Raw genomic sequence first — 17,806 nt, 5'->3', positions numbered from 1 at the left:
TTATCTTTCCTTTGAAAATAAAACGGAAAGTGCAATTTAATGGCAGTTAAAATCACAGCAGTAAGTATACATCACAGATTATTAAAAACCTAAACAGAAGTTTTACAGAAGAAAATCAAGACCCCTTAACATGCAAAAGGACTTATTAACTCACTTTTGTCTATCTGCCAGTAAATCCTTAACTATCCCAGAGTAAATCTGATTTACTAATTTTACTAATTTACTAATACTAATTCAGTAAGTATTTGGTTTGAGTTGATCAACATAAACACTTAAATGAGTCTGTTCCTGAAATGTCTTTCTCACATTGTTTCTACTCAAGGGTATAATGAAGGACTGTTTGATCACATGTAGCCTGATATTATATTCAATCTTATCTATGTGCTAAAATTAATAATAATAATAATAATAATAATAACAATAATTAGGCCTTGGTTGTGCAGGAATGCTATTCTGTAAAGTCTGAGACTTGTGCTTACTGAAATCAAAAGGAAACATATTCCTCTAGTTTCAAAGTGAAGGAATTCAGCTATGACTATCTGAAAAATAAAAAGGTTCAGATGTATATTACTTAAAAATTACTGAATAATGCACAAGCTTCAGTACAGGAACAAGAAAAAAAATAAAGCTAGTCTTTAGTAGTCTCTAAATTCTGTTTCACATTTTTGTGTTTTGCATTTGCTTACATTTGTAAGAATTGGGTATTTTCATGATAGGCATATATCTGAAAAATTACACACAGTCATTTTTATCAAATTCTAGGGCCAAAAGCCTAGGAATTGCAATGCCTGTAAGTTCAGAGTATAAAAATCTCAGCTGAACCAAGTGTTTGTCTTGCTCTATATTTCACAGAAAATAAAAAAAATAAAATTAAAATTAAAAAAGTATCATTACTCTTTTTCAAAAGAGATTGAAACCATCCTAATCTTCCAAGCTGAATCTCTGCTTTCATACAAGCTTTCCTTTGTCTTTTGTTTTAATCAACAACACTTGATCACATAAAAAGAGAAATTTTCTACTCTTTTAGATAGGTGGTGTTATTCAAAATTTACTTGGTATATGTGGTATTTACAATTTAAGTGGTAGCTTAAATAAATAGATTAAAATAAATAAAATGGAAATATATATAAATCATTAATTATGTAATGAATCTCATTAAAGACTAATATTCCTCTGACAAATCAGGGACGGAAAATGCAATTGCACAGGGTTCATATTCAGAGCTTTGACACATACTGTTCTAATGTACTTGGGGTATCAGCAAGAGCTCTTTTGAAAAAGCAGTACCACTAATTGTACCACTTTGCTTTCTACATCAAGAGAAAACACAGATGATTTATTTAATATGCAATGGAGCACCTTAGATTAAATATCCTGCTGATTAGTACCAAAGTTCTACCATCCTGGTATACAGGCAGGTGACCACTGTCCACCCAGCTCTGATCCCTTAGTGAGGAAAGAGTTTCAGTATGGAAGTCCTCCCAATAGTAGTAGTAAACATCATGCAACTTACCCACAATCAGGCAGTATTGTTTTGACCTTGGGCAGGAGACTTCAGATGTCATCAGAAACCACAACACCTTCATGTGAAGAAACCAGGGTGTGGGTGCTTTTCAGCTGCTCTTCTGCTGTCCCTGTAAGGTCTATGGCTGCCTAAGCAGAAAGGGATAGCACTTACAATGTGGTGCTTGGTGGACTAGGGCCCAGTCACTTCACTAACGTACAATACAACAGCCAGGTGCATATGCTTACATCTCCTGAAATATGACCATAGCAAACTGGTGTGATGTACGTTAATGCTTACATTCCTCTTAAATACAGGAACTTTGGCAGTATCAGGATACCAACCTATATTGCATCCTTTAGGCCATCAGCCTAAGGAGGTAGTTCAGTATCTGTTACTAGAAGCCCTGGTAGTGTCTGGGACCTATTGTGAGAGCTCCAAGCATCTGTCTTTCTATCGGCATCTTCCATGACTTATGCACCTGAATTTCCCTGTGGAAGTCTGGTGTGACACTATTTGGTTTCAGCCTAATCTTCCTGATTATGCAAAAGCAGCTCTTGCTATGGATTCTCATTTATGCAAGAAAAACCTCTCCTGACTTTTGTAGTTTGTCAGCCAGAGTCCACTACTTGTGAGTGTACAATACAAAGGTGACAGATGCATGGCTCAATGTCTCCCCATCAAATGTTTGTAGAGATTAAAAAAAAAAAAAAAGCAAAAAAAAAAAAAAAGCAATTTAACTCAGTTGACTAGTGTTTCATGGTGAACATTGCAATGAAAAGTCAGACACATTTGGCTTAACGGTGCACCTATATCTCAAGGTCAAAGTTCAGAATTTTCCATCTAGATCCTTGCAATGGCTCATTCCTTTGGCATGTGAGGTAGATCATTTAGAGAAGATGTCTGGATAGGATGGCAGATCAGATGGGGATAACTGTCTGGGTAGGCAAGAGAAAGGACAGCGTCTGTACAGACAGATTTCTCTTTCTTTCATTATGCTCTGAAGATGAGGGCATGAGAGAACAGAAATGTGGTACAAAACAAATAGTGGAGAAGCTGGTCTGTCTGTGCTCTGTAACTGCTATGGGTATGTGTCTATTCTGTGCCAGAAATTACTATCCACAGAGTAGGATACAGGGTGCAATGCTTAGTACCAGCAGGGAGCTGGAGGCAATCATTTGCCAGAACTACATGGTTGTAGACCTATGAAGTATCTTTAACAACTGCTTTTACAGACAAACATATGGGTCAATAGAAATAAATAAATAAAAAATAATGGCATCTTTTACTTCAACTTGTGTGTATTTTGATTTATTTTGAGCTTACAGAACTTGCTGTATATGAAGTGACATATGCTATTTATCTCATTCAATTAAAAGTCCAATTAGGACATGCTCTCCAGTTTTCAAGAGCACTCAAATTTCACCCATTACTGGTACCAAAGGAATCATGAAAGAGTGTTGTTGCATTTAATAGAGCTTTTTACATTTAAATAAGCCTCCAGATTTCTGGCAGAAAAGGGAGCAGATGTGGTTCAGTGATCTCTGTAGAAATATTGCCAGAAGACAGGTTAACAGCTTGGTCCACTACAGTAGTTTTTTGTATCATATTTACTTCATATTTATAAGTGCAATTATAAATTTCAATGATAATTCTTTGATGATGCCATGTTCTGTACATACCCATTGATTTGAAAGCACGATAAAACCCTGTAGTTACTAGTGGAAAACAATGAGTATTTGTACTAATTAATGTTAGACTGTAGGCATTGCTATCTGTCTGAAGTCTTGTAGGCAGTTGCCTACAGTTTTTGACCTCTGTTGAAGTACATTCTAAGCACAGAATATGTGTGTACACTCTCTCTTGTTGTATTGCAGAAACGTTCTGCAGACATTTTCAGTAGTGTTTCTGCTCTGTTCTGTAGTTGAAGAGAAAAAGTAGCTTGAAGAGAAAGTACCTCTGCTCAGGTGAAATCCAGTCACACAAAGGAACACTGTTTCCTGCAAACAAAACCAAGTACAGCACTAGTAAGAGCAATGTGCATTTTCTTTGCCTGTGATAAAACTATGTTGGTAAAGAGCAATCCCAAATACCTCCTGTGGAGCTTTTCTAGTACTCAGTAAGACTTTTTTTCAGTGACATGACATAAATAAAAAGGCTCTGACAAATCTTTTCACTGCATTAGCCTTCTCTCTTGCAATTGTACTATATTGTTTTCCCTGAATGGAAGCTAATAGTCTGACCTAAATATGTTGTAGGCACATGAGTTTATAATTGTCATTAGCTAGGTTTGACAGTAGGTCACAGTGAACAATCTGCCCTATTCCCTGTATTTTTTACCAGATATCAACCCCAGAAAAAATCTGTATTATTATAATAAACTATGTTAATGTCAGAAGTATATTATCTTAATGTGTCCTATGCTTACTTTAAAGACAAAGTTGATGTCTGTGGTTCATTTCCTTATATGCTTTTTCCCATGCGTTTTTGGCTTTTCCTTGCAGAATTCAGGTCATAATTTTTTTCACGAAAATAAAGTCTTGTTTGTGCTGTTCATTATCAAAAAAACAAGTTGATGAGACAGTCAGAGCTATCACTACTTTTGAGCCAACATCTGTTTTCTGTTGCACAGTCTAACACTAATGAACTAAAAAGAGCAGGATTACAGATGTTTTCATGAGCTAGACTGACATTGGCAATGCCATACCAAAAGATAGTTTTATTGAACATAGACTATGTTATTCAAGAAAGGTATGGTATGAAACCATGTTATGTTACTGGCAGAAGCAAAATGAGCAGATTATTTTATTTAGGACCATTGTTTCATCTCAAATGTCGGATAAGGAATCTACCCTAGTAAAATTGCTCAATATAGAGAAATGGTTGGGTACCAGTTCTACTTAAAATTTCAAGAAGCAGCCCTCATTTGTCACATCATAGGAACAGCAGGATTGTTCAGGTGCTCTGCTATTAGTATCGTTTCATTTCGTTTTCAAAAAAAATGTGGGATTCCTCAGTGACTGCAACTCAATCTGGATTATTGACTCCATTCATTAAGGGCAGAAATCAGATGATTTAAGCATGATGTGATTCCTGGAGTAGAAATCTATAAACAGAGCTCAATAAGCCTAGCCTAATTCTGTAGCAAAAGGCTGAGGAATTTGCAGACACACAATACAGCCATTTATATATGCTGTTAAACTTCTGAGATAAATTTCAGACAGGTGTTTTACTAAATAGATATGGAAAGCAATTAGCACAATATTCACTGACAACAAAATAAATCATTATAATGCACAAGATTTTCCAGCCTCATATGTTATGGACCTCTGTGGTGTTAGTATGGGTTTGCAGTATGAATATATCTAAAAGAGGTGTGAATCTCTCCTGGAAAGAATCCAGCTGGAAAAGAAAATAAAGGGTACAGGGAAAGTGATAAATTTAAGGAAGGGTACTATGACTACGAAGGCTGAAAGAAGAGATTTTAGGACATAAAACAACGAAAAAACAAGTTCTGCTGCTTGCTTCTTTGCTGTGAGCTGTGCTCTTAAATATGAATAGTTGAGATGTTTTTCCACAGCTGAAATATCAGCTCCTCATGTGAAACTCATTCTACAAAGAGATTGCTTTTGTAGACCCTTTCATGCCTTGCTTCCCAAACAAGACCACCCATTCCCTGTCAGATCCAGGCAGCAGACCTATTCAAACATAGAACCTCTTATTTGAGTGCTAACTCTACTCCTGAGTTCATTTGTCATTTTAGTGACAACTTTGTCTTGTACCTCTGTGAAATACCTGCTCAAATAGGATCAACATACGAGGCTACAAAAGTGTTATTATTCTGCTCATGCTGAAATCAAGTGAGTTAAGCAAAAAAAAAAAAAAAAAAAAAAAAAAAAAAAAAAAAAAAAACAATGAAACTGTGTGGAAAAAAATTATCTCAGTAAAGAAATTAAAGAAAAAAAAAACATCCAGATGCTGTTTGCAATCCACATATAGTAATATGTGGACTTTACATTGCTTTTTGCTTGTGCATATGCAATGTTTGAGCAACCATACGCAGGACTAGATCTTACTCATCTTACTCCAAGAACCCAAAGAGAGCTGAACCTCTCACTACCTTGGTGAGGATGACTCATCAAAAAAAACCTTTTAGGTGCTTTTCAAACTGGTGTTGTCTGAAAGACACCCTGCATAGGAAGGTGAAGTGCCTCATCAGGATGAATGCACAGCAAGCTTTAGGCAAAAGCTACAAGCTGCTTATAAGCAAATAAAACCTGAACTCTGCATCACCAGTAGGCCAAATCAACACTAGAAGGAGGGTAAAAAGCCCCAGGACACAAACTCTGCAGACCCCATAAAAGCTAAGCTGTTTTAAATTCCCTGTATCTTTAGTTTTTATACAGCTCTGCAGAAGCATACACACACACGTGGATTCAACGAGACAGTCGGGGTGTCAAGCAAGGTCAGCCCTAGCTGCTGTTGAATAGACTGTGCTGACTTCTTTCCAAAGCCATCAGAAATCTTTTCTGGATCTTAGTGCTCATCCAAATAAGCTTCCCTTTTGTCCTCTGTCTGCTATATAAAGTACTTTCCATATGAAGGCACTTTATCTGGCAATGTAATTTATGGAAGAGACCATCTATTATTTTTCCACATGAAGCTTTTGATCATGGATGGATATTTGAAGTTATTAACAGCACTGAGAGGCTAAAGTTTCAGATCTTTTTACTCATTGCCAGTGAAATAAACGCTAACATTGGCAACCCATGGTTTAACAGGAAAAATCTTGCTGAGAATTACAGACTACTTCCAGGTTTTTATTTTGAAAAGCTTTACAAATTGGCTGCTATATTGGAGGCATTTCTTTTCCTATTTGAATCTATCATTTGTAGTCCAGATTATCCTTTATCTCAGCAGCTGGATTTGATAGGAATATTTGGGGCAACCCTAATCCTAGCTGTCCAAAAGTGTGTAAGTGCTCTATAGGCTAAACTGAAGAACAGCCCCATGGCACCTGCATGTGTCCAGGCTGTGCTCAGAAAAGCAAAATTGCCTCTGTATTTTCAGCTGACTCAAAACTTGGAAGCTAATCCTCGTTAGTGACTTCAGCTGACATTTTGGATTTGTTTCTGAGTTCCTTGCCTAATGGAGCCAGAAATTCATTTTAACAGCCCCAGCAAAATAAATCCCTGCTAAACGCAGGCATTAGCCAATGTGCATCAAGATTTTACCAAAAGCAAACCTTGGCACCGGGAAGCATTCAGAGTTAGTTTTGGCAGCCTTAAAAAATACATTATGTTGGAAGTGATCATAAATGGGCTTTGTCTGATTCGCTTGAGAATTGCAATGGCCCTGCAGGCTTCCAGTCCTAACAGTGGAGCAGGTACAAGCCTGACGAGATGCTTCTTTACCCACCACCATATGTCTCATTGGCTGTGGCTCACTAGATGCTTCAGAGCAGGCCCTGCTCCCTACCCATGCCCTAAAACCAGATTAGGCTATGCATTTTCTGTCTAATTAGAATCTCATGTACATAACCACTGCATGAAATGAAAGGACAATCAGAAAATGAATTTGAAATAGCCACAGTAATAGTAAGTGGGATAGTGACAGTGCCAAGAGGCCAATAAAATGATCTGCATTACATGTAACGGGTTCTGAGGCACCACTTTTGCCAATATTGACAACAGCAAATCATTTCCAAGTTCTGCCATGCCATTTTCCTTTTAAAATCGAGTAGGTTAGCTTCCCATAGCTGTCCCAGTGCTCCATTTAACAAGTATAATGGAAGAAGGAAAACCCCGGACTCACAGAAAAGCAGGCCTGCTGGCCTGCATCTGTGTTGCAGGTTTTCTTGAAGATGGTGAGAACCTTTATATTCTAGAGGATCCAGCACTGAGACAGCCCCCAACATAGTGGGCAGCAAAAGCAAAATGTCTATCTGCCATCTGAGAAGCTGCCCAAATTCTCATTGTAACTCTGAGCTCCTGTTGTCCTCAGATTGTAGGATAGAAGTTCTTAAGAACAGTTTAATGTAAGCAAAACTTCACTCAACAACTCATTTGTGGTGGCTCATCCTAGTAGAAAGGTGCAGTCAAACATCTACAAATCTAATGCCTGCAGTCTGCCCATCACAGGGTCCAGCATTATCCCCATCTGTCTAGTTGTGAAAGGGCTTATTTCTCTGCTGAGTTGGGTACCTCCTACTTAGTGATGTATTTATTTTTTTTTAGGAATATTACGTCCACCTGTATTTTCTGGTGTACCAGAAAATAAAGTAATTTCCAAAGACCTGAATATCTGGGGACCAGTAACGCTTCTGTGAGAGGTGGTTGGCCACTGATAGCCCAGTGTGTGCAGATCTTTGCAAGATCTTTGCTGAGACTCTGAACCCCACAGGTGGATAGTTGATTTTCCTGCGTATAAATATTTAAGAGCAGAAGAAGTTTAAGAGCTTTTTATAAGAGGTTGCCAGAGCTGCTGTATGCATGCCTTGGGTACAGGCCTGAAAGGATGTTTGGGACAGAGAATCAAGTCTTACAAAATTTTCCAGGAATATGTAAGTGACTTACACAAATAATGGCATCTCTCACTGTTCAGGTAATTCCCATTCCCTCGTCTCTTTTCCTTGCTACTTTACAGAATAAAAGACAAGCTGTAAAGAAAACACTAATCTTCTCCCTGCAACTCTATGAAAAGACCCATTCCTCCCCTTATTCTAACCCGAGCAGGTGTGTACACTATGAAACTTGCCTGCATATTTATCATGGAAAGAAAGACTTTTTGTGTGTGTTAGTCTGGAATTCTTCACAGAATTTTAATTTAAATGGCTAATAGCTACCTCTTGGTAAAATAGCAGTTCATACTAATTTATCATATGCAAATTGCTCTGTTAAGCTTTTGTAATGAATGCATAATGCCATAGTGAAAAATATGCAGGTTTTTTCCTAATCAAAACTAGGAATTTAAACTGCTAATATTCAATCTAAAGCTTTACAGTAGCAGTGCTGCAGTTCCTGGAAGGGACAGCACAGTAGTCAAGCACCACAGCTGTGGTATTTAATGATTCCCTAGTCATTGATGGAGATAATTTTGTTTTTACTGACTTGTAAAAGTCATGACCATGTTTTCTTCTATGTGAATCATTGTGTACATTATTATATCTTCATCTGTCATTACACTGTTTATAAAAATAGTGTAAATGTAATAACAGCTTTGGGTGACATCTATTTATTGTAGTTTAGGTATGGTAACAGAAATGTCAGTGCTGCAGTAGATGCAATAGTTTAAGAGCATAGGTAAGGTAAGATTTACCATCAGAGGTAATATCTCTCCAAGCAGGTCAATTGGTGTGTCTGTAAATGTTGTCCAAGGCCTCAAACATGCAAAGCTTTCTTCAGAGACTGTCACAAGATGACTTGCATGCCCTGAATTTCTTTGTCTCTGTTAGGTCTTCTAAAACACCTTGTTAGAAACAGCCCTTCCAGATCAATGGTAACACATTCTGACTTAGATCATATTCAGGATTTCTAATCATTATTAGCAGAGCTGCTGTAAAATTAGAACCAGACTTGAGAAAAAAGTGTTAGTGTTTCAACACAGGCTCATTTTTGTCAGGATAGAAAGGAAACCTACATCCAGCTGTTACAGGCTATGCCAAAATGGGAACAAAATGCTCTAAATGTGTGTCATGTGCATTTGATTTATAACAATCCACTCACATGATTTTTCACACTTCATATGATTTATATAAAAACAGTGACATAATAAGAAAGTATAATATTTTTCTTGCTATTTTGCCCACCCCATAAAATATTCACTTACTTCAAATAATCTATAGGAATGTATGGTTATGAAAAAAAAGGACCAGTGGGAGTTTGCCTGGGGAAGGACTGAATGGAAAATTGAAAAAGAATTGGCCACAACTAAATATTAAATAGCTGTTTTCCTTTCAAGTATATGCTAAAGCTGAAAGAAAACTTTTAACAAATTTTCAATAGATGGAAAAAAAATGTATTGATCCAAAAAAGTATTGATCCTAGAAGGAAGAATGTCACATGTTTAGTTGTATTCATCCACATAAAAGATTCTGCTAATGTGACGCAGAAAGAATCTGGGAACTGGAAAAAGTTCAACCCTTATTGTGCAGTTTTTCTTGCTTCTCTTAAATTCTTCACATGTACTTCCGAAGTGCATCTAGGACTGCCTTGTCATGATATTCTTATTCCACTGAACTTGTTAAGATATTTCTAAATGCATTGACTGGCATGGACTGTGCTGTACATACAGCCTAGTTCTCATGTACAGTACAGTCATGATGCAGATCTGGGAGAATCACAGGACAACCAAGTAGGTGTTTTTTTCCTTAACTCACTCACAGAGTTTTGACTTAACCTGTTGTAATATACTTCAGTTTATTTAACAATGCTTATTTAGCTCTACCCTCAAAATTATCATTGTAAATTATACTAATATTATTAATGTTTGCTCCAAATGCTATTTTACAGATGGTAAGTACTCTAAAAACTCTAAGAGAATGATAGATAGGGATTCATTCCAACGATATGATATAATTTTTCAGGATATGCAAAAGGTTATAATCTGACATAAATGTATGCAACTCCACTGAAGCCACTGCTCTGCTGCAGGGTAATATTCATCCCAAGCTACCGGAGGTGTGCAAGCTGCAGTGTCTCCAAGATTATATTAAAGCATACCTGCTCTTTGTGCAAACACTGCTGTAGATATCTCCAAAAAATTGCAAGCACTTTCAAAAACACCTCTTCTTACTGTGCCTAAAAGACAAAGATTGTTCTATGCTACTGTGTGAGATGATAAACCATCCATGGCTTCACAGCATAGCAAAATTGCAAGGAGATATTCTGCTTTGAGGAATGTTTAGTGATGAACTTGACATTTGTGCAGTGCTGTTGCTTTCATCCATCATGTGGCAGACCACTAGCCAAAGCTACTTCATTAAATCCCAGTATTTATGCACTCACAGAATAGCAGAAAAGCTACTCTATAGACCTTACTCATATGCTTTGTTTCACATCTTTCTGCTTCTTTGCTCTATAGTTGGAAAATATTTGACTTTAACATGACAACATTTACTGACACATAGTAGGTTTTTTTTTTTTAATATTTTTGTTTGTTTTTTTTTTTTAAAGTTTCTTTAAAATATTTTTATCTTATTATCCACTAGTGGAAAAAGAGCTATTAATATGATGTCATACTTGAGATATTTAAGGATTTTATTTAACATTAGCAATAGAAATCTGATTGTAAAAACAAACAGAGGCCTCGGCATCTCAGCAACTATGAACAAAGTTGCTGAGAATCTGAATTAATTCTTGCATGAACTATCATGGCTTTGTTACAGTGAGATTATTTTAGGAGTGTATCCTTTGAGTACAGACTGAAGAGGATGAGCTCATTTTCCAGAGACAGTGTGATCCACTGCCTGTACTCCATTATGGCTTGTGTATACAAGTGTAATTGCACATGTTGTTGGTCCTTACACTGCAAAAGTACCAGAGCTGTTTTTCTTCTAATTTCTATTTCACAAGAGCTTAAACTGACCTGTAGCAGGGCATCCATGCTCCTGTTCCTCTCCCTCTCCTGCCAAAAATGTCTTTCTGCATCCTTCCTTTTACCAGTGCTTGGATCACTGGATCCTGTGGGAAGTCCAGAGTGCTGCAGAGGCAGAAAACATCACTCACTCCAGTGCACTCCAGAGTTCTACTGGAGTAGCTGTGTGGGACGTGTGTTCACAACACCAGTACAAGGAAGAGCTAGGGACATGTGGCTGAGGCACAGTAACCCCCAAAGCAATAGGTTCTGATATTTATTGCAGCTGTAAATGTCTATCATTTATATTTAAAGATCAATTCTACAGTATCCCATCCTATCCTATCCTGTCCTGTCTTGTCCTGTCCTGTTCTATTCTATTCCATTCTTTTTTTTTTTTTTTTTCTTTTTGTTTCTGTCTTAAAAAACAAGGATGGCTTTTTCCTGGGATAGCTATAGCTTCATGTCCAGACAAAACCAGAGATCCATTACTATGATTACAAAATAGGATTTTTTACATTGTTCCTACACCCATTCATATGTAAAACAGAATGATTTTACCAACTTCAGAGAACCGAAAGTACAACAAGGGACAGGGAGTCCTGTGGAGGCTAATCTCAAGAAGTGCTTCAAATACTCCTGTTAATGGAGGGCTAAAATATGTCCTGGGATAAAATACGTCATGTTTTACACATTCCCAGAGTACACTTGAGAGAAATGTCAGAATTCAGTCTTTGTAAGTACTGCAAACCTTGTGTACCAAGAAATCCGACAAAGTACTTTACTAGTCCCTTTGTGAAATTTTCATTCCTTCCACTTTCTTTTAAGCCTCATAAAATCTCTTGACCAACAGCCAGGAGGGGGATGAGGGATAGCTTCCTAAGTACTAAAAAACTAGTAGTTTTCTTGGCTACTATTATGTGATACGAATCCTGTCCCTTTGCATCAGCCATTAGAGGATACAAAAGCACAGTATATAATTCTCATTCAAAGCACATTTCTTGTATTTTTTGTTCTTTCAAAATACAGTTGTCTGTCATCTAGTCTAATAAGAGCCATCTTCCTCATTTTCTGTAGTGTGTATGATCACCTTGACCGCCCAGATGTGTAGTGTGTGGGCTTTTCAAAACTTGTGATTACCCCAAAAGTAAGTACAGCCAAGTTTGCAGCTACTTTCTCTTTCTTCCTCTGTTTGTTCAATTTATTGTCAAGGATTTGGTTAAAGAGAAGCCTAAGGTAAAACAGACCCTTCCTGTTCACTATGTTTCAGTAGGAAAATGAAGCCTCAAACATTGCAACTCCCATGTAATCCAAATGAATCAATAAAGTAGATTTATTTGGTCACTCGATCTGTGCAGCTCTGAAATTGCCTATTTGCCATAGCTAATAGTTTCCACTTGTTAACATAGCACCCGCTCAGCTCTACAGATGCAGTTCACCCTCCCCAACAAGCAAGATAATGGAAATTAATGGCCTGAGTAACAACTGGATAATCATCAAACCAATCATCATTTGGCTCCCTGATAATGAAATTATCTTCAAGCCTACCAAAGAAATGAGATAAGATTCAGCAAGTGACCTAGATGTCTTCAGTTTTCATGTAGCAATACCTTTAGATGTCCAACACCAAAAATTGGGAATATGGAACCTATATTTCTAAGGCTTTCATATGAAAACTTCAGGAGAATTAGATAAAAATACTGATCAAAGAGCTGTGTAAAGATAGCCAATACACCTTCAGCCTTTCCTCGGTTTCATAGACGCTTGACTAAACATTGTAAGGAGCCTCATTTCTCAACCTGGGACCAATGGTCACCAGCTTTCTGGCATGTTAGGAAGAACCGAGCAAAGCTTACCATTTTCAGAAATATGGCCTGTCAGAAGATCATGGTGCCAGTTAAACTACTGGTAGATCATTGCAGGCTAATGTTTGGAGAATGTGCTTGGAAAAATAGGAGGCAATTTTCTCTCTCACAGCTGGGATCTCACTCATGGTATTTCCTCTTCCTGAAGGGGCTGTAACTACTGTCCTGCAGTGCTTGTCTGCATACGACCTGGGGTTATAGAAGTGTGATTGCACAGCTGACTCTTGGCCCAAAGCTTAGTTATAGGGAAGAAATTCATCATGATGAGGGTGGCGAGGCACTGGCACAGGTTGCCCAGAGAAGCTGTGGATGCCTCATCCATGGAGGTGTTCAAGGCCAGGCTGGATGGGGCTCTGAGCAGCTTGGTCCAGTGGGAGGTGTCCCTACCCATGAAACTAAAATTTGTAACCAGATGAATTTAAAGATCCCTTCCAAGCCAATTCTATAATTCTACGAAATGGACCAGCAACCTCCTCCTAGGATCCAAATTCCCTAAATGTTCATCAACAGGGGCTACTATCTTGCCTGTGTCTTCTTGAGTAGCTTTTCCCTTTTTTTTCCTACTCCAGCACTGATGCAGGCAGAGCAGGCTGGTGTCCTCCTGCACTGGGTGGCAAGATTCTCCCCAAGAGGATCTACAAGCCTCTGTGCTAGTTATGAAATCCTAGAGACCTTGGAGTGGGAGGTGGCTACACAGCTATTCAGCATGAGAAAACTTCTCAGCAGTGGTACGGAAGCCATCAAAAAACATGCAGGCCAAGTAAGGAGGTAGAAAGTGAATTTACAGAATCTTCAAGGGTAACACAATCACAGAAAAAGTGATATTTTCATGTCACTCTTCTGTACTTTGTCACAAATCCTCCAAGTCCTGTTTTGCGCTATTAAAATCTTTTCTTCTTCCAAAGGTGTTGTGAAATATGGCTTTGCAGAATTATCAGAGCAGAATAATTAAATGAGTTTTTTTCCAGTTCATCCTTCAAAAAGCCTTTCTTTCTTACTTTCTCTTCAGACCTCAGCAAATAAATGTTGATCTGCTGCACCCTCTTGAATCTTCCCCCTTACACCACTTTCTGACTGAATTTGACCCTCCTTGTTGGCCATCTCAGGCCACTTGTGCAAATGACTGAGATGGTAGTGTTGTTACCCTTTTAGGTAAACATATTATAATTGTAATTAAAGCCCTTTTCAGTGTAATATTACAGCTGAGAAAATCAGGACAAGGCCAAAAGAAGTGCCATTACCAAATGGAATATTGTGCTGGTCCTTAGATGAGCTTCAGGTCTAATCCCAAGATGTCCATGGTATTACTATAATAGCTGAAGCAGGAGGAATATTTTAGCACATGATGAGCTATGCTACATTAACAAAGAAATAGAGAACAATATTCTAGTTTTAAAAATAGACTGGGATTTCATACATAACTATTATAAGCAACAAAGGATGAAGAATTAATATAATCATGGAAATGTACTGGGCTTTAACAGTGTCCCTATGATTAATCACTAAATATGGAGGTTCTGAACCTTAAATGTATGAAGCACATTTTATTATCTTAACTTCAAGCAAGGATATTGCTTGACATGAGGAAAAAAGATAAACTGTAGAGAAACATGAATTGGGACAGCACCTAAAACCTGCTTGAAAACTTCAGCAAATGAAACAGAATTTGGGGTGTTTGATCCACGTAATAACCATTCTCATGTTAGCTCCAGTGATCCCAACAGCTATCACTATATTTTCTAAAAATCCAGATGTTTGTTGCAGTAAGAATCATCTCAGGAAATCCTCAGGAATACCTTGAAACATCTACAGTGAAGAATCATCTAAAATACCTATGCATAAAACAGCTTAAAATTTTAGAATTTATTTTTCCTCCCTCTCTATTGGTAAATAACAAAGAAACAAACAAACACATTTAAAACTCACACTTTTTAAAGTGTACTTTAAACATAATTTCCTGACCTACTTCACTGCATGGTCCTATCAAGTGGCTGTGGGGGTAGCACAAGTTAGGTGGCAATAAGCAGCCAGAAGAAGACAAAGGAAAGACAGATACCAAAGCCAGAATGTGGTAGAGTCATGACATGAGTATGTGCTAAGAACCAGGCTGGTTTCTGATTTCTTCTTCTGTGTTCATGGTAGCACAGATCCAGTGCAGCTATGCCCTCCTTAAGGATGCTCTGGGCTTCCCAGCCTCCTTCAGCTGCAAGGAGGCTGCCCGTGGCAGCAGCAGGAATAGATGTAAGTGCGCCATACTTTTTGCACAGGAGTCTCAAACTCAAGGCACTTGAGTGTGCCGTTTTGCACACCTGAGTTTACCTGTCATGTCACCCCTGAGCCTGGATCTCTGGTGATGGGGCAGAGCTGTGGCGAAGGTGGTCCACCCTTCTGTCCAGAGTCTGACAGGGTCCATCTCTTGGGGCTCCCATTTCTGTGAATCTTTCTGCCGCCACGCTGTTTTTGCCCTGCCTATATATCAGCACTTTTTCCCTGTACCTGCCTTTTCATTTCAATGTGCTCATTATCCTTCATCCAATATTGATGCTAACCCAAGCGTGAGTAGTGCTATGGCCCATTCGTATCGTTAGAGTAGAGAAAAGCTACTTCTGAGTCAGGAGCTTTATACTAACATTGTTAAAATCTAGCCTGTTGAAATTGTTGTCACTGGAAAAGACTCCTCTGAAAAAGGAAGAAAAAAGAGGTACTGGATTTTAAGTAGCATGTCAGCCATTCCTGTGGTTAGAGCTGGCTCAAAGAAGACTAGAAATACCAAGACTATATAAGATTTTGTGTAGGAAATAATTCTTACTCATTTACTTGCATGTAGTATCATATGGCATAGTCATCACAGTTGACAGAGGGGAAAAATAATGCGTTAAATATTTTACAGATTTTTTATTTTTTTATTTTTAATTAGATGGTATGAGAGCAAGAAGTATTTTAAATAGCTTCTTCAATAAATTGTTACAAATATTCACAAAATCTCACCAGGCTAAAATTTACCTGCAGCTACAGCTGTAATCCAACATAGTGCTGCAAGCACTTCCAGCATTAAGAGCAGGAAAAGTAGATGTATCGCAGGTTAATTTCAGCTGATATTGATTTGGCTTATGCTTTCTAAATCACAATATTGTGCTCATCTCTGTGCCAATTATAGCAAGTGGTCTGTGTTTTAAAAATGTCAACTGGTTGTAGGGCAAAGTCCTCCCTTTACCTTTGTACTCTTTAGTACATCCCTGTAGGTGCAGCAGAAGTATCAAGGCTAGCAAGAAGAATAAAGGCACTTGCAAGACTGGCTTTACACCACATTACAGAATGCTTCACACTATAGTGTGTAATTGTATGGATACACATATTTATGCGTATGTGTCTGCTCATTGGGCAGCTGACCAAGGCCCACTGTTTTTTTGCCCATGAATTTTTTGGCAGTTTTTAACCAATATACACTGCAGGAAATAGTATACAGAAGATGGAGACAATTCCAGGTGTTTTCCACAGATCTAGCTGTCCAATTTTTGTTTCAGTTGAGTTGTCTGTCATTGCAGATCAAATACGAATATATGTCTGACAGCATAATTATGTATTATTTCTGTGTTATTTGCCTGTCCCATTACCTCTGGCACACCAGAATGGTTCTGGCAAGGCTCAGACAGTAACAAGACTACTTCTGTTCAGAGGCAAATCCTCTGAACCCTCTTTTCCATCATTTTGTGTTTATGTTATCTCAGTGACACATGACTGCAGCACTCCCATTGGTAGGAGATTACATCCAGCCGTATTGGATTGCAGTGGAAGTGACACACCTTTATTACATTTTGAGATTGTGTATTTCTTTAAATGAGGATGGTTGTCTCATATTTTAATTCTCTCTGGAAATGGGTGACATTCCAGATCATTTCAAGATGAAAAAAGCTGTTACAGTTCTGTGGCAGAAACAAATGTTATACAAGTGATTGTGTTGCTCACTACGTATAAAGTAGACTAAGCATCCAAGCTGGTGTGCCTTTTTCCCTTTAAATTTCTGGGGTTTGGACATATAGGTTACTCTCTACATTGTTTGCTCGGGTAGAAAACACCTCACTCTTAATTTCTGAGATGCCTCAAGAGTAAGGGTATGGTAGACACAGCCCTTTCTTACTGTGACAGAAAGTGACCTATAGACATGTTTCTCACCTGTGGTCCACACACTCTGAGCAGTCCCTACAACATTAGTAGGCACAGTGTCTTCACAAAAGCCATGTTTCTCTAATGTGGAAGTTCTGTTTTTTATAAAAGTGCAAAGGAAGTGTTAATGCAAAGAGTTCTACTCATCTGAATTCACACAACTGCTATGCAGTATGATAAGGTGACCCATGGATAGTTTTCCTAGAAAGGAGAGATAGATGCTGATATATTAAAGAAAAAGAATAGCAGAAAGTTGCTGAACACGTTCCCTCCAAGCCTGTGGAGTCCTGGCCATGCTCTATTTCTCCAGTACTTTGTGTGGCTGAAGCAGTCATTTTTGATGTTGGAGGGTTACTCTGCCATGTATCTGCCCACAGTCCAGCTGAGCTAGCTGCACTGGGTAGTGTGAAAACCCACTATTTGCCTACAGGTATTTATTATAACAAATAAAGACTAATGCTGGTTTTGTTTTTGCTCTTTAATTCCCAGAAGGGTCAGCTACAACGTGTCCCTCCAGGAAGACTCCACAATGAAAAAAACAACCCACGGTTGCTTCTTACTGATTATCCTTCTTATTGTAAGTATGAGAAAAATGAACTGCTTTTGACACCTGCCAAATTTAAACCTGTGGCGATGTTCAGAAAAATAAGGAGTACTGGATTATATTTGTTAGAGTACAGGAGAAGGAATGTGTTCCTTT

General features: G+C 38.1%; 1 protein-coding gene across 1 annotated transcript in view; it reads left to right on the top strand.

The window, feature by feature from the left end:
- The window catches only part of CALCR (calcitonin receptor), a gene marked incomplete at its 3' end in the record, with an annotated part of 167,890 nt that overhangs the window by 76,368 nt on the left and 73,716 nt on the right, over nt 1-17,806 (top strand). Inside the window, exon 2 of the mRNA XM_082755096.1 lies at nt 17,596-17,683. Within this exon, the coding sequence (XP_082611222.1) occupies nt 17,636-17,683 (48 nt within the window). The 5' untranslated portion in view covers nt 17,596-17,635. The remainder of the gene's footprint in view (nt 1-17,595; nt 17,684-17,806) is intronic.

Source organism: Aythya marila (genome assembly GCF_965140915.1).
Source record: "Aythya marila genome assembly, chromosome: 2".
Classification (NCBI taxonomy): domain Eukaryota; kingdom Metazoa; phylum Chordata; class Aves; order Anseriformes; family Anatidae; genus Aythya; species Aythya marila.
The sequence above is the reverse complement of the archived record's forward strand: the minus strand, read 5'-3'. Positions and strand labels throughout refer to the sequence as shown.